This window comes from Salvia hispanica, chromosome 3 (assembly GCF_029641045.1).
Source record: "Salvia hispanica isolate PSC_SH4W2 chromosome 3, Shi_PSC_v1, whole genome shotgun sequence".
Classification (NCBI taxonomy): Eukaryota; Viridiplantae; Streptophyta; class Magnoliopsida; order Lamiales; family Lamiaceae; genus Salvia; species Salvia hispanica.
The window spans coordinates 54,722,494-54,735,189 of NC_142694.1; the positions used below are offsets into that span (position 1 = coordinate 54,722,494).

A 12,696-nucleotide genomic window follows, 5' to 3' on the forward strand; every position below is an offset into this window, starting at 1 on the left:
TCCCGAAACAAATAAAAAACCAACATGGTGGCTGCACAAGTTAACTAATTAATTAGCAATGTATACATACATTGTAACAATGTTACTTTGAAACTTTCAATTATCAATATTTCACTGCTCAAAAGAGAATAGGGTGGTCAAACTCAAGTTGATATAATACTAGTATTAGAGATGGCTTGTGGAAAATATGAAAGGTCCCATCACATTTCAAGACTTACAAGGATAAATAATTAAATATACAATACAAACTGAAAATTCCAGTTAAAGAGACTTCCAAGATGAATACAAAGATACTAATTACATTATAAAATATCAACCAAAAAGACATATATAATAATCAATGGCACACCATTTATCTCTACATACTTGAATGCATATATAACATTCTCTTGAGGTACTAGGATGACTTTAATTTGGCCTAGTGTGGTAGGCCAAACATAGCAACAATAGAGGTGATGCTGTGGCTAATACAGACTGTTGTATGTGCAGCATGTAGCAACAATGGAGGCGATGCAAATCACTAGGGAAGGAAGTAGGGTGATGTTTAAGAGCTTACTCTCCCCTATGAACCCGGCAAGGGTGATCGTCGCATCAGCAACAACTCGCGCAAGCGTCCCAGCTTCGGTCGACAGAAGGCCACCATTGTACGTCCCCCGGGAAAGTCTCGACGACATTACTCTGGACAGGAGAGACAAATTGACTCCTGAAACAACAAACCACAGCAGAGTGTTAAAATTATCACAGTTTCTGGGTAAGTTTTAAACTAAATGAAAATGAAATGGTTTCAGACTACTGCAAATATTAAAAAACAAGTTGAAACTACTGTTATGGCCTGCTTTGTTTTCAATCATTCACATAAATATTTTGATGATTGAAGTAGAAAATGTTTCAAAATATTTGCTTTACCTTCCAACACTTCAGCAGAGACAAACATGACTAGGCCTGCTACGACATATTGTGGCACAGAATATGGGACAATAAAGTTGAAGCTGAATAGTATACCCAGGAAGACCACAATTTCAGATGCCATCAATATTTGCCTGCAAAGAGTTCATCGTGTAATGCTTAGTTGGGTTGAAAATCTCATCTAGAACACACCAACCATTATGACATAGAGATTGAGGGACTAAAATTATTAAACATCAGATTTTAGAACAGAGTACAAATAAAATGGATCATATCCAATGCAGCACTTATGAACAAAATAGAAGTGTGGGTCTGACTAATCATGGTTCTTATGATGCATTGATGTATCATAAGGTGATTTGCACTTTATGGTTAGATTTCTAAAACCCAATGGTGGTGTTCGCTTTCCTAGATAAAATAGTACCAAGATATACTCTAGGATTGAGTTGCGAGATTATTTTAGTTGGAGGGGGTTAGCTATGACTAATTATCCCATGATTATCCATACATGATTGGGTTGTGGGATTGAATCTCATGAACCAAACAAACAACATATTTAATCTCGAGATGCAATCTTGCAAACCGGACACCCCCGATGAGTATACAACAAACGCATGACATGTTATGGCAAGTTCTTTATATGAAATATTTGATGTTGTTGCTCAAGAAGAAACATATAAGGCTGATCATTTAATCTTGGCCAAATGGGACAACTGGAGCCCCACACCTAAATAGCTGAATATCATCACTGTTCCATCGTTATTTAAGTGGACACTAGTTCAAACTTGATCTGAAAAATGCTGCTCCAGTTTGAGTAAGAAACAGAAGAAATTAATTAGTAATGGCTCAAGGAAAACGGAATACCAGGTCACAACTATAAATATGAATTTTGTGGCATGCAAATAGAAATTCTCTGACAATACATGTACGACTCAGCTTTCTATGGTTTTTTCTTATCCACTAGTGGCATTTGAATCTGTTTAGAGAAGTTGAGAAAAAGTCCAATGCCTTATATCATAACACATATCCAAGGTCTGGCAAGGCGGGAAAAGAATTACCTGTCCTCGAACATGTTGCTTATGTAACTCCCAACAACAATGTTTACCGGTAGAACTGTTAGACCTAGACAGGCAAGAAATATGGACACGGTGCTTGTGGTCCAACCAAAATAGTATGTTGTAACAACACTTGATTCTGAAAGTAGGATCTCCATAGCATATTTGAGCATAAAGTAAATAAGCAATTGAACCTGCACAATAGTATGTAGAACCTTCATGAGACTGGGAAAGCATGATATCCACATCCAATCTAGGATGGGTGAGGGATATATTATTATTGGGAGAAAAAGGTTTTATAAAAATATTAGTACTATCATCTATGCATATACTATTGAAGTTATTTATTCTTTTCAGTAGAGCTGCCCTAGAGAACTCATACATTCCCTGGCAGCATATAAATCGGTCCAGCTCAAGAACAGATACTGCTTTCATGATGTTCCTTCTAATTATCAACAATTACTCAAATTATTTGAGATACAGTCAGACTGTTTGTATTAGTACACACTTCTAGTAACAACATAGAACGGCTATAACATTTTCTCAAATCATCTTCTATATCTCAATGTAAGAAAATGGCTTGGTAATTTAGCTTTCTAAACAGAATTACTCTAGTAAGAGTGAAAGTTAGTTTGTTACCTTTACAGAAGGTGTAAGCAGCCTGTAAGCTGATGCTAGTGAGTTGGCTGGTCGGCGAGATTCCTCTGAAGCCTCCTCACTTTCTTCATCCCCCTCTTCATCTTCTTCATTCTCAATTGACTTCAGAAGTAATGGTTGTGCAGGACCAATCTCAAGAGAGACTTGTTCTTCTGGTCAAAACAATTAAGAAAAAAATATCATTTATTTTATTACAGGGGTGCAAAATACAGTATAATTTGAATTTTAGAAAGAGATAAACAAAGGAGTTTTTATAAGCATTTGATATGAGTGAATTGTTTTCTCTTTACAATGAATCACAAAAACTAGCCCCATTTTGCATTCTGACTAACAGACACAGCAAGATTTGAACTATCATCAAGTAATAAGCATTGCTGAAAATATAGAATATACATGTAAAAATTCACATTCTCCGAACTTTTGATGATACCAGAAACAAACTCCATTAGTGGGACATGAGCTTCATGTGAAACTGAGGTTTCCAAAATAAGGTGCTCAATATCTGATTGATTTTTAATTCTGATCACGACTATTATTGGAGGATCAATTCTAATCTTCACTTAATATTACGAGAATAGTTTTTATTTATGCCTACTAACATGATATCAAGTAAGTAACAACAGGATTGTTGGTTTCTTTCACACCCTATAGAAGACTCTACAACCAGTCATGTTACATTTGTTTTGTTTACCCAGCGAAAATGGAAGAACTGAATCAAGCACTATGAAAGATATGATACCGGTGTTGGGTTCCTGCGGGATGGGATCGACTTCGGTATCACGAGCAGGTTCCCTAAATGTGATCCACAGCAACACTAGATACAATAACCAAAGCACAGCCATCACCCAACCAGGCAAAGTCTCCTGATTAAAAGTGATTTTATAGATCTTGAATTTGATTTGAAGTAACCCGGCTAATGCCGGGCCACATGCCATTCCTAGAGCACTAGCACTGACAAACCCTGCTGAGGCCTGCATGCGATATTTAAGTGGCACACAGTCGCTAATGTAACGTCGGTTAACTGCTCTGGCAGAACCCAACCTGCATATTCATTTAATGGAGCAGGAACTTAACTTAGAAATATATCCAAGTCAATTACATCAGTTCAGTAATTGTAGGGAACAATCAGATAGTATAAATAAAATATCAAATTCATTATGGCAGTTAAGGCCACCATTATTGTCACAACAAAGATTCATTATCACCATCAATTTATTGGATCGGAGTTTCATATTTCAGTTTGTTGATAGCAAATGTTAAACTACGATCTCTTAGTGGGAAAAGTAAGTTAACAATTTATAACTTTGACAATGCAAAATATTAAACCCCTAATAATCCATTATGGGGTCATTTTGAGTTGTCTCTAGAATTTAATAATCTGTGGATTAGGAAACATTAATTTTGTAGTATGGAACTATGGATACCTTTAATTGGTAGCACAAAGAGGATCAATCAAGGACGCCTTAGAGGACAAACACTGCTAGCATCTATAGACCTATAATCTAGCATGAGCAAGACAGTTCTCAAAAAGAAAGTAGCATTGATATAACAGCACCAAGGATATTCTGCAAAAAATAGGAAAATATGACATATGCCCAAAGAGAAATTAACAGTGCCAGATCGAGTTACCACAGGCAGATGAAAACACATACACACGTGCACAACACACACACATATGATACTTACCCACAAAGTAGTCTTCCAATCAGAAGTACAGCTATTGAATTGACATCGTAAGCCATTGCATACATAACATTTCCTGCACAAAGAACTAAGCTGCTAAATACAAGAGGTCCAAAGTATGACTTGTTAGACCAAGCACTCAAATACACAGAGGAAAATATCTGTGCGATCGCCATTGCTCCAATTATAACACCACAGACTGTCGGTGCTGCCCCAAGGCTCATAGAGTAATCATCAGCTGTCGGTACAATAATGTATGTATTGATCATGTAGAGAAATGTGCTTGCTAAGTTTAGAAGAAGTGACATGAAATGATATCTTTCTTCACTTGGAGGTTCCTCGGCAGCAGAAGGCAACTCTTCATGCATGATAAATGCATGTTGTGCCAAAAAGTTGAGAAAATGTGTAGAGTGTGTTAATCTGTCGGAAGCTGCTTTTATGGCGTCAACGACAGGATCCTGCAGATTTATTCTCCATGAGAAGATGAAATGAGAAGTGATTGCATGATAGTGAAGTACACTAATAGATTCAGAAGATATGGTCAACCTAACTGATCATATATAGATAAGTAGGACGCGTGAATACCTGGAGTGGAAGAGCGGGCTGGTCGTATATAGATAAGTAGCTTCCCTGACGGTCTTGAAGATCTCCAAGATTTCGAGAAATTGCTCCAACAACAGCTCCAAGTCCCTGCAATCACTGGTCAAGTCAGCCAAGATCTGTTCCATATTTTAATATAATTGCCAAGCTCCACAATATTAAAGTAAAATGTCAGGAAAAAACTATCAAAAGTATGGACAAGGAAAAGTAGCCAAAGGATACAATCTATATCCATATAAGCATATTACCACATGCTTGAAGACTTGCTGAAGTTGGGAATAAGGATGGTTCGCACGTGTTTTCACATAGTAATCGGTGAACTTGTATCGCAGTCGCTTATCAAACTTCTTAAGGATCTTCCGCAGACCAATGGCATTCATTTCAACAAAAAAGAGTAGCTTCAAGAGATCTCGCCCCACTTCTCTGTAGGCTTCACGTAGATCAGATATTTTGGAAATATCAGGCTCCTCTTGAAGAGAGTCCTGTTCCTTGTTAAGCTGGGAAATCCTGCTTGCTAGAATGCCTTGTTGTTCTAACATAAATAGAACAATTTTTTCAATCTGGAAGGAGAACAAAAGATTTACTAAGTTCTGATGTAAACAATTGAGCATACATAGAGCTGTTAGATTTGTCTTATTCTCAAGCACTTTTGTTAAAAATGCTAGGCTTCACTTGTCCAGATGCACAACTTCTTTATGGTACAAAAAATAGACAATAACACACACACACACACACACACACCCAACAGAGAGGCAGATAAGATCTTGTATTTTCCATAGAAAACATGAAGTTTTATTACATAGAAACAGAAAACGTGGAAAAGGTGAAAAAAACAAAACAGCAGATCTCCTTCCCCTACTGTTTTTCTTTAAAAATTCTACAAGTTCTGAGGTCATTTGTAACTTCGTCAACACACGAGTGGAATGTGAATTTTTCAATTTTTTAGGCTTAATTCCTGCCAGGCACCTGATACAGGTAGAGTGCACCATTTACAGCAATATGGTTGTACCTCTAATACAGGTACAAATTCTAGTAGAAATAACTATACTGGCAGAATAGTATGAGATGAAAGACTGATATGTCATGTCATGGACTCATGTCCACGAGAAAAAAATTTGAGATCATATATTTAAGGAACATCTAACATTCTCGTAGAAAAAAAATATCAACTTAAGGCAACATTTGTTATGGAACTATGTTCCATAAGGTATATGAAGTTTGATTACCTGAGTATCCAGCATTCTTGAGAAATCCTTGAGAGCGTTTCGGTGATCCAATGCTCCAGATTCAATTTGAGTAGTGTACTGCTTAACTTTTTTCTTCATTAGTTTGTAGTTGATGTAGAATCTGTACGATATCAAAATATTTCAAACTACAGCTAGCACAAAAACACCTACAACATATGCAGTATGTTTCATCATGAGTTGTGATCCTATTCTCATCTGACTGCATAGGCTTCCCACTTTTACAGGTTTCTCCGGGCAATAGTTTACATGAAGAATAACTCCCCAAATCCACTTAGTAACCATTCATAAGCCTTACAAGGATATGTAAATTGGCTACTACTTTTTGTCAACCATTAAAACAACTGTCTGCAACTCTGTATAAGTTTTTTTATAAAAACAAACTGTATTTATAAGTTAAACAACTATAATTCCCTCAATAGACTCTCAGCTTAACAAACAACAAGACTGTAAATAATTGCATACCTTTGCCATTCTTGGATTTGTCTTTCCTTCAACCTTTTCCCGAATTCAACCATCTTTATCTGCATCAGAATGAGAGAAAAATAGAGAAAATCAACTAAAGTTGTAAAGGATGCCGGTAACAGCTTCTCGGCTTCCAAGTGCTAATAAGAGAGAAAACATAACTACTGAATTTGAGATCAAATCCACACCAGAAAAAAAAAACGAAAAAAATGTGTTGTAGAAGAGCGGCTTCAACATAATGGCTGCAGATATTACTCTCTTACCACACGATAAATTAAATTGTTGAAGAGATAAGCCACAAACAACTAGCTCCAGAATCTTCTGTATATCTCAAACAATTACTCCACAAGAGTTGAGATCCAAAGATAAAATGATTGCTCTGCCACTCAAGCGCTGATCGGAAACCAATCTTATCATCAACTCTAAAATTGCAAGCTAAACATACATTCAGGGGCAACAAAGAGGCTACTACTATATTTCTGACGTAATAGTCGATGTCGCCGGAAATCGAAGTGGCTTGAATTAGATGAGCATCAACAAACAAATATCAACTCAATTTTGATGCGTAGGTAGTTGAGTAGTTCAACTCACAGGAATCAGTCGGTATTCTAATCAAACTTGATCAGCTATGCAAGTAATTGGTGGCTGATGCAGAATTGAAGTATAGTTGTCAGCATATAGAGATAGTCAAGAGCAACGATTATGAAATACTCCTATTTTACGAGTGAAATGGATAGCTAATCGAAGTTTTAATTTTCTTTTTTCCCTTCAATCATTGTAGGACCCATAACTGGGTAGTATATATGATCACGAAATGTTTGCTATTTATATTACTAAATTAACCCCATGACATGACGACAATAAACTCGTAATTAGACTAGAGTGCATTTTTAATGTCTGAATTTTGTCCCCCCTTTCAATGATGTAGGCTGTAGACCGATCCACACAGAGATGTTAAGAGATTTTATTTTATATATTAAATAAAAAAAATATTTATTTTATAAAAATATGAGTTTTTTTTTTTAAATAGCAATTCATTTTATTTTAGTTCGTTCTTTAAAAATAGCGACTTTCAAACTTTTTATTTTAGAAAATCTGTACACCCTCATACATCAATTTATTTATCACTTATAAGTTAGTATAACATTACAATTAACAATTTAGAGTGGATCTCATAATCCGCTAATATTAACTCTATTATTTTTCTCTCTCTCTTACTTTACTAATTTTTCTCTCCCTCCCCCTCCTCCTTGCTTTACCAAATTGTACATTAAAATTCATACCGTTTCAAACCTTCCTATTTTTAAAAAACGGAGGGAGTATATAATATGAGAATAAATACATAATTGATATTGGTAAAATAAGATAGAGGAGGTGACAAGTAGTAGTTAAAGTAGTGTTAGTGGATAGTGACATTCACGTTATTATAACCCCCTCCGTCTCAGAGAAATAGACGATATTTCTTTTTTGTCCTTCTCTCCGTCTCATAGAAATAGGCCATATTTCTTTTTTGTCCTTCTCTTCTCCCTCCGTCCGTGAATAAGAGTCTCATTACTATCCGACACAGGTTTTAAGAAATGTAAAGAAAAGTGAGTGGAAGAAAGTTAGTGGAATATAGGTCCCACTTGTGTGAGGCCGCTTTATCATTTATACTAGTAATTATGAACCGGGACTCCTATTTGCGGACGGACTAAAATAGAAAAACGGAACTCCTATTCATGGACGGGGGAGTACTTTATAATTTATGGGCCCCACTGTCCATTACAAAATTTCAACTATTTTTTCTCATTGCTTTTATTTTACCAATTATTAAAACACGTGTCAATACCAAATGATCAATTTCTATTGGATGGATGAGTACTATTTATTGAATTGTAATAGTAGGTTACACTGGTATCAGTTGTAAATAAATTGATGTTATGAATAATAAGTTGAGAGAATTTATGGAAATGTTTATATTTTTAAAAAATAGAAAAAATGGATATATTTTTATAAGACAAAGGAATATTAATGTGAAAGAAGACTTTTCTTCAAAAATAAAATTGTATGATATCTTGCGTGGGATAAATAAAAAAATGTGATATAGTATAACATTATTTGCTGTCTTTATTCTTCAAAATTGTCATCACGTTATGATGCTATTTTGCTCTTATTAGCTTGATATTTTTTTGATTTTTGGAAAGTGAGAGAACTATATAGTTTTTCTGTGTGTTGGCATATTCCAAACTTTCCATTAATTATGAACCGTCCATTATTTAGGTTTTCTATTTTTTTATTTGTATACTTCCACGATCCAATAAAAATATGAACATTTAGAATAATACGAGAATTAATATACAATTGGTGAAGTAAACGATAGAAGGAGAAGGGTAGTTGAGTTAGTGTTCGTGGATAGTGTGACATACATTATTATTAGTATTAAATGAGTTGTAATGGTGGATCATAGTGGTATAAGTTGTGAATAAATTGATGTATACGATTAATGAGTTGGAAATAACTTTTCATAAATGGAAATGCTCATATTTTTATGGGACAAACAAAAACAGAAAGTGCATATTTGAATTTTATTTTCTCTCATGTGACTTGCTAAGGAATTGGTGTTCAATTTCAATCATTGTTTAGGAATGTTAATCGGACTAACTCGTTTTGATTGTCGAGCTATTTAGGTTAACTCGTTATGAATTTTTCAGGCTGTAAATTTTTAACTCTAACTGTTATCCACCGCATTTCTAACCCATCAGGCTTTTCAGCCCATAAAGATTTTAAAACAGTCTCTTATAATCAATATTTTCCTTATAATTAATATTTTCCTATATAAATAATTCTAAAGTTTAGTTATTTTTTTCTTGTTAATTATAAAGTTACATAAAATCCATAAATTTTCATGATTATCATTATTAAGTGAAAATGAGTCTTTTTCATCTCGATAAATCAACTAATTAAAGCAATAAATTTCTAATATCATGTCATGTACTCCCTCCGTCTCCAATTAAGAGTCACACTTTTTCATTTTGGTCCGTCCCCAATTAAGAGTCACACTTCATTTTTACCGTAAATAGTAAGTAGGTCCCACATTCCACTAACTCAATTCACTCACATTTTATTATAAAACCAATATAAAAAAATGGGTCCTACATTCCACTAACTTTTTCAACCAACTTTTCTTTACATTTCTTAAAACCTGTGCCCGGTCAAAGAGTGACTCCTAGGGACGAAGGGAGTAATTTCAACTGAAGTGCTTAATAAAATTTGATTGCAATAAAAATATTGAGTCATGTGTGCACGAATGTGTACCTTTATCCATGGTGCGAAATTGCGAATATAACTAAAATTGAATTTTTTTCTATTGGTGTCATAAACTCATAATTCATTAGTTTTGATCCCCTGTAAGAGTATTTATAGTAATAAAATAAATACTAAACTATGCATCAAATATAATGCTATTACTATAAAATAGAAATACTATTGAATAATATGATATAATCAGTCATATATTGTAAATTACATGTATTGAATTAATTATACTATTTCCATTATTGAAAAATAAAAACATTTAAAATGGCACAAATTTAATACATAATTAATAAAATGAGATAGAAAAATTGGTAAAACAAAAAAAATAAAATAAAAGAGAGGAAGAGCAAAAATATTCAAAATAGTGTTTAGTAAATTATGCGATACTATCTTGAAATAGAAAACTAAAAAAGAATATATATTTGCAATAGACTGCCTAAAATAATAAAAATATCTATTTTTAAGTACTAGTATAATATTTAATTAATAGAGAAAGGAAAATGATTATAGAATACAGATGTTAAGATTTGATTGGCCAGCAGCATGGTGACATAGTAGCACTCTGGAATCACCTTTCAGACTCTGGAATGCTCCATAATACTCTACCAAAAGAAAAGCACCATTTTCAGGTGTATATATACATAGCTCATCCCATCCCAATCCTCCACAGAAACAAACACTTTGAACGCCATTTCATAGTAGTAATTCACTCGCTCTCATCAATCACCAATCGCAATGTCTCTCATTCCCAGCTTCTTCGGCCGCCGCAGCTCCGATCCTTTCTCCCTCGATCTGTGGGACCCTTTCCGCGACTTGGCCGTGGGGTCCGGCAGCGAGACGTCTCAGTTCGCGGCGACTCGCGTGGACTGGAAGGAGACGCCGGAGGCCCACGTGTTCAAGGCCGACGTGCCCGGCCTCAAGAAGGAGGAGGTCAAAGTGGAGGTGGAGGAAGGGAATGTGCTCCAGATCAGCGGCGAGCGCAGCCGCGAGAAGGAGGAGAAGAATGACACCTGGCACCGCGTCGAGCGGAGCTCTGGCAAATTCCTCCGGCGCTTCCGCCTCCCGGAGAACGCTAAGGCTGATCAGGTTAAGGCGAGCATGGAGAATGGGGTGCTGACCGTGACCGTGCCCAAGGAGGAAGTCAAGAAGCCTCAGGTCAAAGCCATTGATATCTCTGGCTGAGAATATTATCTTCAATTGTGCTTGGAATTTTAATAAGCTATGTATGAATGAAGTGTGTTTCTGGTTTTTATCTCATATGTATGTATCTGATTTGAGTCCGAATGTAATAAAGTGAGTTAAAATAAAATATCATTTGTGCATGTTTGAAGTTTATATTAGGAAAGTAAAAGCAAATTAAGTACTCTTATCTTAGGTAGTAAAACAGTTACTATTGCTAATTACTTATGTGTGGAACAAGTATTCTATTCTTGAGTGACTAATTTATCAGCATAGATCAAAGTTGTATCCATGCTTCCTCTACCTCTAGACCTTATATTGTTAAAATTCGTGCAAATTAAACCACTTGATCAAATTTTGTTCCTTTACCTAACTTTTAAAATTGACCGATTAAAGTATATACTGTACTAAATACTAATTTAGACAAATCTTTGAATAGTCCCATGGATTTAAATTTGGAAAAATTTGAGCGTGGTTAGACTGCTAAGAACTTACGACATAGACGCCGAAACGTATGACATGTAATAAATTATTAAAAAATATTGTTCCACTAGAAATTATGTCTTTTATAAAAAAAGAGGTTTAACTACAAATTATGTCTTTCATAAAAGAATCCTGGGGTTGAAATCATGTTCCTTATAAAAAAACATAAGGGTAATTTTCTCCATGTTCAAATTTATTGGACAATTCAAAAAACCATTTAAAGTCACAATTAAATTGGACATTTTTTTGAAGTAATTGGATAGACTCAAATTTGATAAATTTCGTGACTACTTATTTGCCCTTACTTCGGTGTTTCGGATTTTTATCGTGATAGTACTAATTATGAATTTGTTCAACTTGTTTTCGATTATTACCAATTTGAGTACGAGTAGTATTTAGCAGTGTCACTTTCTTTTGTGGTGAGTGAAGTTTAACAACGATTTTATTGTAGTTTTGTTAAGCTCGCCACATATTTATATTTTGTTTATTTATATGTGCAGTAGAGGTTGGGAAAGGGAATGCCCATTGGCCACCGCCACAAACACTGATAAAATTATTTGTATAAATTTGTTTTAAAATCTTGATGTAAAATTCTAGTACTACTGTGATTTTTAACAGGATGTACAAGTACCAGTATTGACGAAAGACAAACTCTGTTTCGGAACATCAAGCATAATAGTACATTCTGTTCTTACAGCCAAACACACTTGAGTAAAACAAACTACACACTATACATTATTACATGTCGATTCATAACAGTCAAAATACATAGAATCGAAATTCTAGAGATAATTCTCTTAACCAGAGATATCAATAGCCTTCACTTGAGGCTTCTTCACTTCCTCCTTAGGCACTGTAACGGTGAGCACCTCATCCTCCATCGCCACCTTCAACACGATGACATTAAAATATCAACACGTTATATTGAAGTTCAATAAAATTATGTGTTGACATTTTAATGTAATCGTATTGACATTTTTAATACACATTGTTGATGAGTTAACGAGTTAACAACTTAAGCAAGTTAGCAATTGATCACACCCCTATTCCTCTATATTATTTTTTCTTTTATTTAACTACTTATTAGTATTATCTTTTAAAACACATGCAAAATATAAATATTTCATTTT

The 12,696-nt window shown here is 34.7% G+C and overlaps 2 protein-coding genes across 4 annotated transcripts; one reads left to right on the forward strand and one right to left on the reverse strand.

Annotated features, from left to right (window-relative positions):
- Positions 1 to 176: 176 nt before the first annotated feature.
- On the reverse strand, positions 177 to 7,336 carry LOC125213898 (SPX domain-containing membrane protein At4g22990-like). Of its 3 annotated transcripts, none has more exons than XM_048114686.2 (11): positions 6,874 to 7,336; positions 6,611 to 6,669; positions 6,128 to 6,248; positions 5,150 to 5,461; positions 4,887 to 4,991; positions 4,305 to 4,759; positions 3,358 to 3,659; positions 2,601 to 2,770; positions 1,965 to 2,155; positions 907 to 1,040; positions 177 to 703 (listed from the first exon to the last, which is right to left on the reverse strand). In XM_048114686.2, exons 2-11 carry the CDS (start codon positions 6,661 to 6,663, stop codon positions 465 to 467), a joined length of 2,082 nt encoding a protein of 693 aa, XP_047970643.1. In that variant the 5' UTR covers positions 6,664 to 6,669; positions 6,874 to 7,336; the 3' UTR covers positions 177 to 464. The 3 variants fall into 3 exon arrangements, with proteins under 3 accessions (XP_047970643.1, XP_047970644.1, XP_088924358.1); XM_048114687.2 differs by having other exon boundaries at positions 7,202 to 7,335; XM_089068232.1 differs by lacking the exon at positions 6,874 to 7,336 and having other exon boundaries at positions 6,611 to 6,675.
- Positions 7,337 to 10,506: 3,170 nt separating this feature from the next.
- LOC125211698 (17.3 kDa class I heat shock protein-like) lies at positions 10,507 to 11,239 on the forward strand. The gene has a single exon (XM_048111602.2). It carries the CDS (start codon positions 10,640 to 10,642, stop codon positions 11,084 to 11,086), a length of 447 nt encoding a protein of 148 aa, XP_047967559.1. The 5' UTR covers positions 10,507 to 10,639; the 3' UTR covers positions 11,087 to 11,239.
- The last annotated feature ends 1,457 nt before the right edge of the window (positions 11,240 to 12,696 follow it).